Below are 17,591 nucleotides of genomic sequence, written 5' to 3' on the forward strand. Positions count from 1 at the left end.
GAACTTCTAGATTTTATAAATGACATAATTAATACTCCTGCCACATAGCAAGTATGTGAAATGTGGTAGCTTTGTGATTATAATGACGTTGTTGTCATTGGTATTTTTACCAAGCTGCTCTGCTGATTAAGAAGGTAGTATACAGATGCAGGAACCTTGAGCCCTTTCTTCAAGAATTTAAAACCCAATAGAAGAGATTAAGTTACAATAATAATTCAAGAAAATATGGGCCTGTTGTTTCTTCCCCTGCAGTGTAGACTCTTCTGATTCACTCTGGAAACCTCTGTCACGACACATATGGAAATGATAGGAAGAAAGGACTAGGGGGATTTTAATTGTTGATTCATTCGTTCAATAAGTATTGAGTTAATCTTCTTTGTGCGAGGCAGTGTTCTCTAATATTTGGGATGTAGCAATGTAAAAATCACTCAAGGTCCCTGCTCTCAGGGAACTACATTCTAATGGGGAGAAACAGCCAAAGAGTAAACAAAAAAGGTTATTTCAGGTAAGTGCAACTAAAACAACAAAAAAGCAAAATTCAATCGAGCAGTGCTAGCCAATAGAAATATAAAGTGAGCTACACATGAACCACATTATTTTATTTATTTATTTATTTATTTATTTATTTATTTATTTATTTAAAATATGTTTTTATTGATTTTTAGAGAGAGAGAAAGGGAGAGGGATAGAAACATCGATGTGAGAGAGATATATCCATTGGCTGCTTCCTGCACACCCCCTACTGGGGATCGAGCCCACAACCCGGGCATGCGCCCTGACCAGGGATCAAACCAGGACCTCCCAGGTCACAGGACGTTGCTCCAACCCTTGAGCCACACTGGCTGGGCTGAACCACATCATTTAAATTTTCTAACAGTTACATTTGAAAAAAGAGGGAAACATAAATTATAACAATATATTTTATTTAACCCAATGTAACCAAAATATTATTCCAACCTGTAATTAACATAAACAATGTTAATGAGATATTTTGTATTTTTTGTCCCACACCTTTGAGATCTGCAGATTTTATACTCCCAGCACTTGCCACGCGGAACTAGTCACCTTCCCAGTGCGCCAGCGCCTCCGTGTGGCCAGTGCTGTCATCCTGGGCAGTGCAGGGAGTGGCTGGGGTGGACCGGAAAGTGGGATTCTGTTTGTTATTAGATAGAATGGTCAGAGAAAATGTGACATGGTCACAAGAAGGAGCCATCTGCGCAAAGACCAAGGGGAAGGACTTTCAGGCTCTGCTGAGGGAAAAACACTCAGAGGTCCTGAGACAAAATCAGGCTTGGAAGAGAGGGGAGTCCCGCTGATGGCAGCCCAGGGAACAGAGGGGCGGGGAGGAGCGACGGGCAGGAAATGAGCACTGGAGCCTGATCACGTGGGGCTGGGGAGCCGGGCGGACCAAGTGCACAGTTCACATTTCATTTCAAGTGCATGAAGATGCCATAGGAGGGTTTTCAGCAGGGGAGACATACTCACTCATTCATCAATTCATTCATTTTTATTTCAATTTATAAAAAAAATTTAAATTTATTGGGGTGATATTGGCTAAAAAAGTATATTGGTTTCACGTGTACAATTGTATGATTTATCCTCTGTGTATTATATTGTGTTTTCACCACCCAAAGTCAGATCGTTTTCTATCGCCATGTGTTTGACCCCCTTTACCCTTTACTATCCTCCACCCCCTGTCCTCTGGTAGTCACCACCCTATTGTCTGTGTTTACGAATTTCTGTTTGTCTTTCATGCTTATTCATTTGTTGCTTTCAGGTTTATATCCCACATATGAGTGAAATCCTATGGTCCTTAGCTTTTTCTGTCTGACCTGTTTTGCTTAGCATGTTTACGATTCGATGAAGAAGGTGTGGATGGACCTTGAGAATATCATGCTAAGCGAAATAAGTCAGACATTCATTCACATTTTTAGAAGATCATTTTGGCTGTCAATAGAAAAGGAATTTCAGGGAGAGATAGGAATGGAAACAGTGACCAGTTGAAACCAGTGGACACCAAAGTGATGGAGGTAGATGTGTGAGAAGTGCTATACTTGAGACACATTCTAAAGGTAGAGCTGATAAAAGTTGTTGATAGATCTGATTGAGTGTAGGGGTGGAGGCGGTGAGACAATAGGTCTGATTGGGTGTAGGGGTGGAGGTGGTGAGAGGACAGGTGTGACCGGGTGTAGGGGTGGAGGCGGTGAGGGGATAGGTGTGACCGGGTGTAGGGGTGGAGGTGGTGAGGGGACAGGTGTGACCGGGTGTAGGGGTGGAGGCGGTGAGGGGATAGGTGTGACCGGGTGTAGGGGTGGAGGTGGTGAGGGGACAGGTGTGACCGGGTGTAGGGGTGGAGGCGGTGAGGGGATAGGTGTGACCGGGTGTGGGGGTGGAGGCGGTGAGAGGAAAAGGCCTCAAGGAGAAGCAGTAGCTTTGGGGCCCCAGCAGCCGTGTGGGTGCCAGGGCCATTAACTGGGGTGAGCAGGACTGAGGGACGAGAAAGTTTGGGCGACGGGTGGAAGTCAGGGATTCCCTTTTGGAGATGTTCCCTTTGAGATGCTTATAGACATCTAGGTAGAAGGTCAAATAGGCAGTTGGAGGTAGACTTTGGAAACTTCAGGATCGGAAATCTTTGGATCAGAGAATGTACAGTAATTTTCTTCTGGATGATGGTGAGACGTTATTAAAGTTGATAGAGTGTGTGTGTGTGTGTATTTCTCTTGGAGTCTTTACTGCATAGAGGGGATCAATAGTGATGGAAAAAAGAAAAGAAAAGAAAAAAAAATTACATTTTAAAAAATGTGAATAGTTAGAACTAGGATATCTTTCCGGGGTGCCCAGGCAGAGCCTAATTGATAAGGTTTTGTTAATGTCACTACTTTTGTGTGTCGCTTGCTTTTTTTTATTCTTCATCATCTTGTCCAGTGAGTTACTTCTTATTGCCTGTGAGCATCTTGTGAGCGGAGCAAGAGAAGGAACATCGCAGATTTGTGATCTATTTTACTCAGCATTATTTCTGAACTTATTTGTTACATTCAGCTGTCCAGAAATAAGGCTTTTCTTCTGTGTTTTCTGATTTGATTTATGATAATTTGTAGATCTGTTTTCTATTTATTTGTAGGATGGCAGGTGTTTTCTGTGGCTAGGTAAATGCAATAGGCATCAAAGAAAAAGAAGCCACCCGTGACATCCTGATGTCTCTGTTACCTGGGTTGCACAGAAAACAAGGGAACATCAAATTCATTACCATCACAGCTCCTGGAATTAAGCGATTGATTGTGTGGGCACAGGACGTGTTCTACATTTAGAATCATCTGCTTGTAGTGTAGTTAATTCCAAGTGGGATATTTTCAACACGTCTGAGTAAAGTCTTTTAAATCTTTAACCTCTATTCTGCTCTTTTTGTTTTTGTACATCTTGGCATTACTATTCTGTAGTGCTGAACATGGTTTAGTCATTATTTATTAACCTGCAAGGAACCGTTAGGTGCTGTAACATCCACTGTTGTATCTCCTTCAACATTAGTCTGGAAACAGAAAGATCACTTTAAGAACGAGTAACAAAAATGCTGAGTTTTAGAGTCCTGGATGCAGGTTATCTTTCCTTGTCTTTCACTGTGAACACCAAACATGGTTTTGTCTTTTTTTAATTGAATGTCTTCACCGCATATAACGATTCCAACATTCAGGTTGCTCTCTTATGCATGTGCTCCATTTGTCTTTGTTTCTTTTTTTTTTTAATTTATTTATTTTTTAATCCTCACCCAAGGACTTTTTGCATTTGTCTTCAGATAGAGCGGGAAAGAGAGAGGGAGGAAGAGAGCGGGAAAGAGAGAGGGAGGAAGAGAGAGAGAGAAACATTGACATGAGAGACACACATCGACTGGTTGCCACCCACACGACCCCAGCTGGGCCCTGGGACAAACTGCAATCAAGGTACATGCCCTTAGTGGGAACCGAACCCGGGTCTCTCTGGTCTGCAGACCGACACTCTAACCGCTGAGCCAAACCGGCCAGGGCTGTCTGTTTCTTTTAAAGTGTGGTACATAAAACTAGACAGAATGTTCCATGGATGGCTCAGAGAGTGAATGTCTGCCCACTTCATTCATTCCTTGTAGTACTAAGCTTATTTTATTTTTACCGTTGATGATGAATAAGTTTACAAAATGAATAAGACACATGCCAAGCAAATCGTTACACTGTGGGTAATAATGCTAAGACAGAGGATACTGCTGAGTGCCTGGGTACCCACGGTGGGTGACCGTGGAAGAGACTTCGCTCCCCGAAGGCAGGAATCAGGTGAGTCTTCTTCACTGTGATGCCCCAGAACCAGGAAGAGTGCTGCTGCATAATAGGCGCTCAGTAAAAAAATATAAAAATCACTGACTTGAGAATCAGCTGGTTTAAAACCAAACCCAGATAAAATAAGTGCTGTTTCCCCAAATAAAACCTGTTTCTCGTTAAAGAAAAGGCGTGGGTTTAGAGATTTTCTTTTCGCTCGGCAGTTCGCTACATGTCCTGGAGAGGTACAGAGGTGCCGCGTGGCCAGCGTTGTCCTTGACCTCGCCGTCGGCCTGTGCCGGTGTCGTTCCCGTCCTGCTGCGAGGAACAGTAGAGCCCAGGACCTGCTGTCCAGACTGGTGCCCGGGAAGGTGGCTGGCCAGGCACTGTGTCTGCGTCTTTACAGGGAGACATGGCCAGAGCCCAGAGAGAAGAGACCAAAACAAGTTCACGGGAAATGCTAGCAAGAAGTCCACAACAACTTCAAAGGCAAAAAGTTGTCTCATTCCCCAAAATATGTTTCTATCCATAGCCATAGTTTTCTTTACTATTGTTAAAGTTCAAGTCAGAAGTGTCCTCAAATGCAGTAGGTTCTGTGGTGAAGGACCCATCCAAAGAGCGTTTGACATTGTACCTATCACTGTAGGTCAATCTACCACCAAGCAGTTCCTTGACACCAGTTGAAACGTTAGGCAAGTGACACCTGCAATGAAAGACATGGTGAGAGCATAAAAAATTGTTCAGTATTATTTCCTGTTTGAACTTCAGAAGAAGGAAATTAAGTTGCCATTTGAGTCTCAGATGCCCCGAATGTCACCATTAGCCGCGGATTCCTTCACCATCAGCCGGGTTCCAGGTGGGGTCAAGCGCCTCCGCCTGTCCCGGCGGGACCCTGAGTGTGCGCTCTGGAAATCAGCCGTCCTGCTGCGTCGTCAGCAGTGTTTGCAGAAAACCTGAACTCCAAAGTCATATTAAAGTCAGCAACAACATACCTGAATTCAAGAGAAAAGGAAAACAAAAAGACACTTCTTTAAAAAATCTGACATTTGTCAGTGACTACTTTAATTTCTTTTTCATCTCTGACCATTTTGGGAGAGGAAGATAGTACCTTAAAACAGTGTTTATCTCTCCTGTCTGCACTCACTTCAGCATCTCATAAGCTCTCACTTTCGATTCATAATAATTTCCTAAGTAGTCTCGCTACTTCCAGTTTCTTCCGTCCACCGCCCAGCCCACCCTTTGTACTGCGCCAGGGCCATCTTGCCAAAGCTCCTATCTGATTATATCATTTCACCTTCTAGATGCTCCCGAGGCTCCCTCTGGCTTCTGTAGTCCAGTCGTCAGGTGGCTTCCGAAACCTCTGACGACCTGGCCCCTGCCATCTCCCCAAGCTCGCCTCAGGCTCTGTCACGTGATCTGTGTGTACCCAAAGGAACCGCCCTTCCCTCCCTGACACTGCCCTCCGCTCACACCGCAGCCTTTGCCCATGGTCTTCTCATTATCTGGGTGATGATGGTTATACTTTACTGTAAAAATACTTTAGCATTGGTGGCTTGATTTTATTTTCAGCTAAGAGCTGCTTAGTTTAAATTTCAACCACAGTACCAATCAGTTTCCCTAGTCATTAATCCTACTCTAGGGTTGGTGACTTTCAAAGGAATCTGTGACTATTCCATTTACTGATATCTTGATCAAAACTATATGTTTTGCCAGTTAGCACATGAATGTCAGAATGAGCTTTTATGTGTGCAATTAATCATTGGTTGCTTACCAGCTGTTAAGATGGTCACCTACCATGAAAATGAACTGGTATTCGAGATATTTGGATTCCTTTGTATGAGCAGTTGTAAGAATAGAGCAAATACTATACAAAACTTAGTTTGAAATGGATTATAGATCTAAATGTAAAACCTAAAGCTTTAGAACTTCTAGAAGAAAACTTACAAAGATTCTTAAATCCAACGCCCAGAGTACTGTCCATTAAAGAAATAATTGATAAATTGAACTTCACCAAAATTAAAACCATTTTTTGGAAGATACTGTCAAGATGGAAAGAAAAGGGATGCTTCTCCCGGCTGCTTGAGGAGCGACCGAGGAGCTGTCCGACCAGGACCTTCAGGCCAGCCGACCACTTCGGGGGAAACGGGTGGCCAGTGATGTCCTTCAGCCTGGGAGGGCAGCAGCACCTAAGACAGAAGTTCAGGAAAAGGTAGCCAAAGTGTCTAAGACATCACCACATGTCATCTTTGTATTTGGATTCTGAACCCGTTTGGGTGGTGGCAGAGCAGCTGGTCTTGGCGTGCTGTATGATTCCTGGGATGACACGAAGAAAACTGACCCCAGACACGGACTTGCAAGACACAGCCTGCGTGAGGATGGAAGACCTCAAGCACACAGCGACAGGAACACACGGAGACAAGGAAGAGCCGGGGGCCCCAGAGGCCAGCGCCGGTGCTACAGAGAGGGAGCTGGAGACCGGACAACAGAAGGAGCAAGGATTCCTTGTGACTTTACCTGTGATGATGTGTAGATTTTTCATGGGAGGATTAATAAACTAAGAACTTTCATGTGGGGAAAAAAAAAAAAAGACAAGTAAAAAACTGGCTGAAAATATTTGCAAAGTGCATATCTAGTAAAAGACTTGCATCCAGAAAATATAAAGAACTCTCAAAGCTTAGTAAGAAAACAAGCAACTAGTTTTTTTAAAAAAAGTAGGCAAATGATGTGAACACAAAGATACATGGATAGCAAATTAGCCCATGAAAATATGCCCAATGTCATCAGTCGTTAGGAAAATGTACACTCAAACCACAATGAGGGATCACTATATATCTTTGAGAAATGACTGAAATTTCTTGTTAACTGACAAATACTTGAGGGCGTTATTTTAAGTGAAACAAGCCAGACAAAGAAAGACAATTAGCCATGGTATTGCTTATATATGGAATCTAAAAACGAAGTTGAACGGTAAGAAAAGTAAGCGGTGGCTGGGGAAGAGGAGGAAATAGGAAGAGGTTGGTAAAAGGGTACAAACTTTCAGCTATAAGATGAATAAGGTCTGGCGATCTAATGTAGAACATGATGACTGTAGTTGAGAGCACTATATTGTGTAATTGAAATTTGCTGCTAAAGTAGAACTTACATGTTCACACCAAAAAATAGAATAAATACGTGGGGAGATGGATGTTAGTTAACTAGACGGGGGAATCCTTTCACAGAGTATGCCTATATCAAAACACTTTAAATACCTAACCGTTCTATACGCCAGTTACGCCTTTGTAAAGCCGACACTGAGACACCGACAGCACTAAGTGCGGGCGGGGGACGTAGCAACTGGAGCTCTCCACGTTGCTGGTAGGGAAGGAGAATGGCGCGGCTCCTTTGGAAAAGTTTGGCAGTTTCTTGTAAAAGTAAACATACGCTTACCGCATGACCCACCGATCCACTTTTAGGTATTTACCCAAGAGAAATGAAAACTTATACAAAGACCTGTACGTGAAGCAGCTTTGTTCATAATCACCCCAAACCTGAAGCAACACAGATATCAACTGGTGAAGAGTGAAACGGGCCCTTCGTACGTGGGCAGCTGCTCAGCATTAACGGAACGACATGGACTCATCTCAGACACTCAGCAGAATGAAAGAAGCCACACTCCAAAGGCACCTTCTGTGCAATTCCATTTATATGACATTCTGAGGGATGAAAGTATGGGACAGAATAGGTCAGCGGTTGCAAGAGCTTGGGGTATGAGCAGAGGTTGACTTCAAGGGGGACAAGGAAATTCTGGGGGTGATGGACTCTTCTATAACTTGATTATGGTGGTGCTTATACAACTGTATACAGTTCAGAAGTCATAGAACAGTACTCGAAATAGGGTGAGTTTTCCTGTCTGTAAGTTATTTCTCAGTAAACCCAACTTAAAAAAGAAAGGCAGTAGTCAGGCCTGGGTTACATCGCTGGGGACAATGCCAGGGCTTTGCAGCCAGTTGTTTAGGAACATTTCTTGTTACCTGATGCCAACTATAAGGGTAACAGAATCCTGACCCGAAATGTCATCATACCTGCCTCCCGGGGAGCTTCGGTGGCAAGATCAGACAGAGCATCCGAAACAGAGAGCTAAGATTTCACTGAGCTCACAGAATGGCCTGTTTGAACTATGGATGGTGTTTTGTTTTTTGTTTTTTAAAATAAATACCTCTGGGTCTGGTAGAATTATATGGACTAAAACATGCTTTTCATTTCAACTTAATACAAAGGTTATAAAGTAGCCAGTCCTTACCCACCTCAAATTCTTTGGCAGTTACTGATATCTACCAAAAGAACCGAGGGAAGGGGGTGGGGGAGGTAGAAGAGGGTATGGAGGGATAAATGGTGATGGAGGGAGACTTGACTTGGAGTGGTAAACACAATACAGTATACAGATGATGCATTCTAGAATTGTATCCCTGAAACCTATATACTTTTATTAACCAATGTCACCCCAATAAATTCAGTAAGAAGAAATGAAGAATTGTGCATAATCAAACTGACTCGGGCATTTCCACACAGAAGTACACTTCCTCCTCCAGCCTACTCAGATGATGTCCTTTCCTGACACCCTCAGTGTGTGTGCTTCTTAGGGAAACACTGCCCTCTTTTGGTCTTTTTTTTTTTTTTTTACTTTGAGAGAGCAAGAGAGAAGGAGAGAGAAACATCCATGTGAGAGAGAAACATCATCAGTCAGCTGCCTCCTACATGCCCCCTACTGGGGATCAAGCCCACAACCCCGGGCACCTGCCCTGACCAGGAATCGAACCGGCATCCTTTGTGTGCACGGGATGCCCAACAACTGAGCCACACCTGCCAGGGCGTGGTCATTTTTTCTTGGTCTGCCCCACTGGGCTGTGGAATCTTCAAGGACACAAACTGCTTCTTACATTCCCAGGGCCTAGCACAATTTTTTTTACAAATTCATGGATGTTTTGTGTTTTATTTAAGTAATAGATTAACATTAATAAATATACTAATAGTGGTGACAGCCAACACTTACTGGACACTTTCTTCGTGCCAGTCCCTATGCGACACACTTTCTGTGTAGTAGCTCCTTAGGTTCTGCTGTCATTCCATTGCACAGATAAGGAAACTGAGACACAGAATAACTCCCCTGGAGTCACACAGCTGTTAAGGGTTGGCCTTGGGAAGTGACACCGACGCAGTCTCATGTAAAGCTTACACATTTAGGATGGGTGACGTCTGCCTCTCATGTTCACTGCAGCGGTGTCTGTTGAAAGATCTGATGCTCTTCACACGTGCACCCAGTCCTGTCACTGAAGAGAACCTTAGAGCCCATCCATTTCTCACCACAGCGTACGCATCAAATAAGCCAAGGCCACAGAGCTGACTTGCTAGGATCACGTCGCTGCCCTCTGGAGTAACTACGACGACTTGCTGGTGAAAGGAGGAAGGGTACATACGGTTGACAGGGCCCCTGCTTCTGTGACTATTTTGGTGCACTGTCACAAAAAGATCATTGTTTTCATCAGAAAGATGTCTGGCTAATCGCTCTCCCCATCTCCGTCTTTTCCAGGGTTCACTGTTTCCACTATCTCATCCCTCTTGCGAAGGAGGGGAACTACGCCATTGTTGCTAACGTGGAAAGCATGGATTATGACCCTCTGGTGGTCAAGCTGAACAAGGACATCAGTGCCATTGAAGAGGCCATGAGTGCCAGCCTTCAGCAACACAAGTTCCAGTACATATTTGAAGGTCAGACCCTGTCCCTGCCCCTGTCCCTGGGCGATCAGGAGGAAGAAAGTGGGGAGGTTTTCCTGATCTTTCTATATCATTGAAGTGCAAAACTTGTGGGAAAGGTTGTTGGGATTTTTATTTCCTTTTTGATTAAAGCTGCAATACCTGGTGTCTCCGGGTATGGCTAGGTAGACACAATATGGCTGCCATCTGCTCCTGGTTGATAAGGAGATTTAATCCCAGATAAGGCAGATGGCAGCCCGGCTGCCTCCCTGACACGCCACCCCTGAGAGCTGGGTAAATGTGAGGAGGGCCCCGAATTAACTCAAGAGGGGCTCATGAAAGAGAAAGAAACACGCAGCAGGAGGAGAGAACCCTGAACAATCCCTCATTGTGATGTTGTTGGAAAACAACAGCCGTCTCTGCTGGGCTGCATGCTGATGCCCTCAGGGCAGGCCGCGGGCAGGCGGGAGGGGGTGGAAGACAGCGCATCGGAGGTGTTTGCCTCAGCATTGGAGAGACGGGGTGCCATCCACGTAAATTCCCGCCAAATTCCTTCCAGGGACCCCTTTCAGGACTTCAAAGCGTATTCCCTCTTTTCTCATTTTCATTTCTTTGTGTATGAACCCAGGTGCTAAAAGCATCCATGGTGTCTCACCAAATGAAGCCAGTGTTATTTAGAACAATTAAGAAGGTACATTGTCGCCCTGGCCAGTTTGGCTCAGCGGTTAGAGCATCGGCCTGCGGTCCGGAGAGACCCGGGTTCAGTTCCCGCTAAGGGCACGTACTTCGGTTGCAGTTTGTCCCCGGCCCTGGTTGGTCGTGCGGGTGGCAGCCACTCGATGTGTCCCTTCACGTCGATGTTTCTCTCTCTCTCTCCCTTCCTCTCTCTCCCTCCCACTCTATCTGTACAAAAAATTGAAAAATATCCTCGGGTGAGGATAAAAAAAAAAAAAAAAAAAAAAAAGAAGGTACATTGTCAAAAAATAAAGGGAAAATAGAAGGTTTGTTGTCTAAAGGATTGTAGCAACCCAAAGAAAGGGGGTGATGATGCTTGGCCATTGATTGCTTCGTGAAACAGTTACGTCCCAGCAAATGAGGACCCAGAAATCCTGGGCTTTTTTGTTTTGTTTTGTTTTTTTCATGTATCGTGTCTTAAAGCTGGAGATGTGTTCTGCAGGGAAATATCCCTGAAAGACGTTAGCAGAAGCATGCCTGAGTGAAAGGCATAGTGATCTGGGAGCCGAGGTACCTCTGAGCTGGGAGCTGTACTGCCCACCTGCGAGGTCACATCCCCCTTGCCACACAGTTGCCTCCTTGGTCTTTTTTCTTTCTAATCCTTACCTGGGATTTATTTTTATTTTTTTTCCATTTCTCTTCAGACAGAGTGGGAAGGAGGGGGAGAGAGAGAGAGAGAGAGAGAAATATCAATGTTAGAAGGACACATCAACTGGTTGCCTCCCGCATGACCCCAACCAGGGCCAGAGACGAACCCCAAATGAGGTCCGTGCCCTTGACTGGAATCGAACCTGCAACTCTTTGGTCCATGATCTGACACTCTGACCTCTGAGCCAAACCGGCCAGGATATCCTCGTTGGTCTTGATCAGGTCTCTTCCAAGCCCGACACTGACCATTCCCAGAGTTTACCTCTCATTTTACACAGGCATTTCTTCACGTGTAATCTTGCTGGGAGACCATGTCTTGAAATACAGGTATAATCCTCTGACTTGGAATGGATTTTAACTGGGAAAGTTTCAGACTTCATGGCTTTAAAAAGCCAGTTGTTTCTCTGTGATAATAATTTTCTAAATTCAAAAGGTATACTATTGAGTTTCCCAAGGTGGCAGAGGGGGTGACAGGTGTCAGCATTCCTTGGTGTGACAGGGAGAACGTCATCACAGCTCTTGTTTGAAATTGCTGGTCATGGTGATAAAGCAGACCAGCTGCTAATAGGTTTTATTGTTAATTGTTATTATTTACTTCATAAGTTTATTTATGTAACATATTTATTGGTGTTTACTAGTGTTTACAAACAGTCCCCCTCCAGCCCCCTCCGTGGCCCACACTTAGGACCTACTGCGTGTGTCAGAGCTGTGGGCTCAGGAGTATCAGCCGAAACTCAGTCTACGGGGCTTTTTCACCCAAGTCAGTTGTCTAGTGTTGAATGTAAAACCCATGTGTGTTTTTACGTCACTTTCCAATAGTAGCTCAAACAAGTGAGATGGTGGGCTTGAAGTAAGGTTGGTGAGCAGCGAAGGAGCGAGAGAGAACACACCCTCCTCTCCCTTTTCCACCTCATCCCAGTGGAGGGAGAACACATTTTAAAGACAGGGGGAGCCATTACCCGGGAGACACGCCCTGCGCTCTGATCTGAACCACAGAGAGTCACCGTGGAGGGACTGTGACCTCAGAAGAGGAAAATAAACATAGCAGATGACTTGCAACCAGTCCGACTAGCATTCGAGTTCTGGGGGAAACAGCCTGCTAGAGTCCAAGAACAGGGAAAAGAAGAAAGAATTTACTTTCTCCCACGTATTTAGAATTAAAATCTAGCTTTTTAAAATGGTAATCGACATGTGCCTCGGTTATTCTGAACAGGGCTCCTCAACTTAATTTCACAGGATACCCTGAATGGGACCCCGTAGTCTGTTGATGTTCTGACCTGCTCTTTGGTCAGTTTCATAGACCTCAAGACAGTCCTTTGGAGATGAGAACACACCACTTGGGAGACCCTAGAAGTGTCCATAGGTATCTCGTGGGAACTCAGCCCAATTCCTTATTGATTTCTTTATGCTTATATCGGTTCCCAGTCAACTTTGGAGCTAACATACACCCCTATCTGTTTTGTGGGAGGAAGAGGAGGCCAAACACATCATTGTATTTACATGTGTTCTCCGCTCCCCAAATATCTGTACAGTAAAAGAGCTCCTGTGCACTGTAATAGTTGATAAAACCTGGCATATTCTCTAAGCCCTGGCATGGTGACCAGGTGTATGTGGTGGTGCTGGAGTTGTGGATTTGCCAGGTTTTGTTGCCAGCAAAACGTCTCCCCGTTTGTGAGTACCAGGGCAGTGTATGAGTACTCTGAAGCCACTGTGCTGTCCACTGGTGCAGCCATCAGAGATACATTTTCTTTGGTCCTTTAAGTTGGTGGAGGATTAGAAGAGAGAAATCCCGCGTGTCCCTTTCTGCAAGATGGCACTAATGTGTCTCCTGTTGTCTCCCCACCCCTGTGCTGGTCCCCCAGGCCTAGGCCACCTGATCTCCTGCATCCTCATTAACGGTGCCCAGTACTTCCGGCGCATCAGTGAGTCTGGCATCAAGAAAATGTGCAGGAACATCTTTGTCCTTCAGCAGAATTTGACCAACATCACCATGTCGCGGGAGGCAGACCTGGACTTCGCACGGTGAGAGAGGGGATTGGGCTCAGTTCTGGTGCCAAAGCCAAGACCTCATTGCCTATGAAGTCATTTTTAAAAGTAGATTACTGGTTCTTAAAAAGTTAGTTTAAAAAGAAAAACAGTGATGAATTTTAATTAAACTTATTGTGATGATCATTTTGTGGTAGATACATATATCAAATATTATATTGTAGAACTGAAACTAACATATATGTCAGTTATATCTCAATTTTTAAAAAGCAAAAAATAATAAGTAGATGTTCTTCAGTCAGAGAGAAGGTAATTCTATAAAACTCTACTGGGTGCTTAACATCCATTAGACAGGTCATTTCTCCTATTGTCTAACTGAAGTTCTCTTTACCACAAAACTTCACTAACTTTTTTCTGGTTATAAAAGCAATGCACGCTTATTTCATAATGTATGTAATACAAAATACAGAGGGAATGTGAACATTACTCGTAAACCTTTGCTGCAGAGACCGCGATAGTGGGCATGCTCTCCAGGCTTCTGTGCCTGCGTCTGTACAGAAGAGTCTTCGTACCTGCAGACACACGGTTTCTCCTGCCGCAAAGTTAAAACTATGTGATGTGGCTTTATCGTCATTCACTGTATTTCCCCATATTCATAACACTCTTCGAAAACATGGTTTTTCCAATGTCTATTACTGTTCCTTGAAAATGTTACTTTTAATGCCTGAAAATATTACTGTTAATTTCATGGTATGAATGAACCATAGTTTATGTATTTAATAATTTGCCAATATGTAAGCATTTGGATTTTCCCATTTTTTTCTCTCACTATAAGTAACAGGTGTTAATTGTATTTTCACATGAATCTGTTTCCTCATCTCTCTGGTTTGTCCCAACTGAAACCCGTCTCCTCTTGTTTTCTTTGGGGGAAGTGGGTACTAATCCCGGTCCATGCTGTCCCTTCCCTTCATGTAATTGAAGCTACCTCTTTTATTATTATTATTATTATTATTATTATTATTTATCCTCACCCGAGGACGTTTTTCCATTTTTTTGTTCAGACAGAGTGGGAGAGAGAAAGAGGGAGGGAGGGAGAGAGAGAGAAACATCAATGTGAAAGGGACACATCGAGTGGCTGCCACCCGCACGACCAATCAGGGCCGGGAACAAACTGCAACCGAGGTACGTGCCCTTAGCAGGAACTGAACCCGGGTCTCTCTGGACCGCAGGCCGATGCTCTAACCGCTGAGCCAAACTGGCCAGGGCTATTATTTTTTTTTTTTAATCCTCACCCAAGGATATTTTTCCATTTAGAGTGGGGCGGGGGAGGGGGTGAGAAAGAGAGAAATATCGATGTAAGAGAGACACATCATTGATTGGTTGCCTCCTGCATGACCCCGACCAGGGCCAGGGATGGAACCGCAACCGAGGTATATGCCTTTGACCAGAATTGAACCCAAGGGCCGGTGCTCTAGCCGTGGAGCCAAACCGGCCAGGGCCTAGCTGCCTCTTTTAAACATCACTTTCTCTTTGCTAGGTTTGCTGATTTCATATTTAATGTTTCTTTATAATGTGCCTTTTCAAATTTGAGAGTTAATGTTTTTCTCTCTTTATGTGGTCTCAACACCATTTATACCTTACCTCAATTATCAGACCTTTGGTGTTTTAATGAAAGCGTAACCAGTTTTGAAGAGGACAGATGATGATTATGGCTTCTCAGTGCTGAGTTTATATCTGGGTGAATTATTCCACACACTCCTTTATGGCTAGGAAGTCATTTGTTTTTAATCATCCAGAAGGGTCCTGCCTAATATTTAGTACTTCTCTGTTTTTTTTGGTTGATATTTTGATTCCTTAAGAAGTTCAAGGAAATCTGAAGCAATTCTTGAGACGTTTAAAGGAATGATGAAGTATTACATTACTCTGACAATTATTAAGACATATGCTGGGAACTTTGCTTTGGAATCATATAACCATATATCTTTATGGTTAACCTTTCTTCTCCAATCTCTCACTTCATCCATCCCCCTGCTACCCTGTTCCTCTGCTCTCTGGCCTCCTTCCCTCTTATTTCTGTGTGTGTGTGTGTGTGTGTGTGTGTGTGTGTGTTCATGTTCATTAAACTCCCTATTTTAGGCTAAACTTGGTGGAAAGCCTTCCTTGCTCAGATTAGAGAAACCAGGTGTGACTGAACGCTGCATTTATTTGGCCGCTCTTATGGGGAATGATCTCATTATTGAATTAGCCTCATAATAACATCGACAAGGGGAACAGAAGAACACGGAGGCCTGAGGGTAGAGAGAAGCATTACTAATTCTCCGAGGAATATCATCGCCTAAATTCAATCATCCTTTCTAAATGATTTTTTTTTTTTATTATTTAGCTGAAATAAGTAAATTAACACAGTTTTTGGCAGACAGTATGGGGCTCAAACACATACCAGAGAAAAACTGGCACCTGACTCATGAAATGCTGACTGGGCAGTGCTGGAGTTGGCATCCGGGGGCTGAGTGCCAGCGAAGCGTTTCTTCGGGAAATAACTGAATGGCACCGAGTCGTGCCTGCGTCCGTGGAGGTGGGTGCAGGATGACGTGTGAGAGCCGGGGACCGGCCTGCGGCTGCTGCCACTCTCTTGCTCGGTGGATTATGACATAGAGCAGTGTAAACGCAAGCACTGGGCGTGTGTCCTCCCACTCCTGTCAGGGACCCTCTCCTTCCACACTGAGCTCCGAAAGGCCAAGACTTTTCCTGTCTGTTTTCTCGGGGCCCGGACCAGAGTAAGTGCTCATCATGTGTAGTGGACGAAGGAGTAGGTACCGAATTAAAGCTTCTCTTGGTGTTGGTGAAGGGCTGGGATGATGACAAAGTTCAGGGTTTTTTTTGTTTTTTTTTAATCCTCACCTGAGGACACTTTTCCACTTTTTGTTCAGATAGAGTGGGACGGAGAGAGAGGAGAAGAGAGAGAGAGAGAGAAAGAAACATCGACGTGAAAGGGACACATCGAGTGGCTGCCACCCGCATGACCAACCAGGGCTGAGGACAAACTGCAACCGAGGTACGTGCCCTTAGCGGGAACCGAACCCGGGTCTCTTTGGACCGCAGGCCGACGCTCCAACCGCTGAGCCAAACCGGCCAGGGCGACAAAGTTCAGTTTTATCTTTTAGGCCCAGAAAGTCTATTTTTATTTTCTATTTTTTAATTTTATTTTATTTTTTGGCATTTATCTTCAGATAGAACAGAGAGAGAGAAGGAGGAAGAGAGAGAGACACATCACGTGGTTGCCACCCGTACGATCCCAACTGGGGTCCGGGCCAAACTGCAACCGAGATACGTGCCCTTAGTGGGACCCGAACCCGGGACTCTCTGGTCCGTAGGCCGATGCTCTAACCGCTGAGCCAAACCGGCCAGGGCTAGGCCCAGAAAGTTTTGACCAGCTGACCTGGGTCAGTTCCCTTCCAGGCTTATAAGAAACCAAGCATCTCCCTTGCAGGCCTTTCTTTGTGAAGCAGAAGGGATCACAGAAAGGGGTCCTGTATCCCTGCTCTCCTAGTCTCTGTCCCTCCTTTTCTCTTGCTCGCAGACATACCCACCTGCACAGACACACTTTACAGTCTTCTCTTTTTTCTGTTCCGGTTTTTGGTAGGGACACGTTTTGTGAAATGGGCTCCATGAAGCTATGTAAAATAAATATAGCAGCAATGCCAAAATCGCCGGAAATAACAGGCTGGCGCCGTGTGCTCAGCAGTGTCTAATCAGGCAGGGACAGCAGCTGCACTTCCGGCCCCTCTCCGTGGGAATGTTATCTTCCAGCGCAGTAATTAATCACCAGTTGCCATGTGTCGGAAAAGTGATTTAACAAGAAGTTGCAAGGCTCTTACAGTTTTTCACTTCCTAGCCTTCCTGGTCAGTGGAAACTAACACCCTCTCTGTACTAAATAAATGAGGACTCTGGAGCAATTCTATGTGTTCATTCTTCTGCTCATGGGATTGTTACATTGTCTCTGTCTTTTGATACACACCTGTGCTTCAGCTAATCTGTAATAGGAGGGTACATCTTGGGTGAGCAAAGGATCAAGGTGACCTCTGTGATCACCAGCATTACAGAGACCCTGTCCCCTGTAGTAATGATCTCTGCTATGGTTCTGACCCTTTGGGTTCCACTGTTAATTTTCAGACTCAAAAAGAAGCTTTGTCCTGGAAAATGACTGCGGT

General features: G+C 44.6%; 1 protein-coding gene across 1 annotated transcript in view; it reads left to right on the forward strand.

Moving 5' to 3' along the window:
* EXOC4 (exocyst complex component 4) overlaps positions 1 to 17,591 on the forward strand; it is a 761,664-nt gene that overhangs the window by 696,204 nt on the left and 47,869 nt on the right. The window contains exons 16-17 of the mRNA XM_036247077.1: positions 9,847 to 10,025; positions 13,256 to 13,415. Of these exons, the coding sequence (XP_036102970.1) occupies positions 9,847 to 10,025; positions 13,256 to 13,415 (339 nt within the window). The remainder of the gene's footprint in view (positions 1 to 9,846; positions 10,026 to 13,255; positions 13,416 to 17,591) is intronic.

This window comes from Molossus molossus, unplaced genomic scaffold, assembly GCF_014108415.1.
Source record: "Molossus molossus isolate mMolMol1 unplaced genomic scaffold, mMolMol1.p scaffold_m16_p_7, whole genome shotgun sequence".
NCBI classification, from domain to species: domain Eukaryota; kingdom Metazoa; phylum Chordata; class Mammalia; order Chiroptera; family Molossidae; genus Molossus; species Molossus molossus.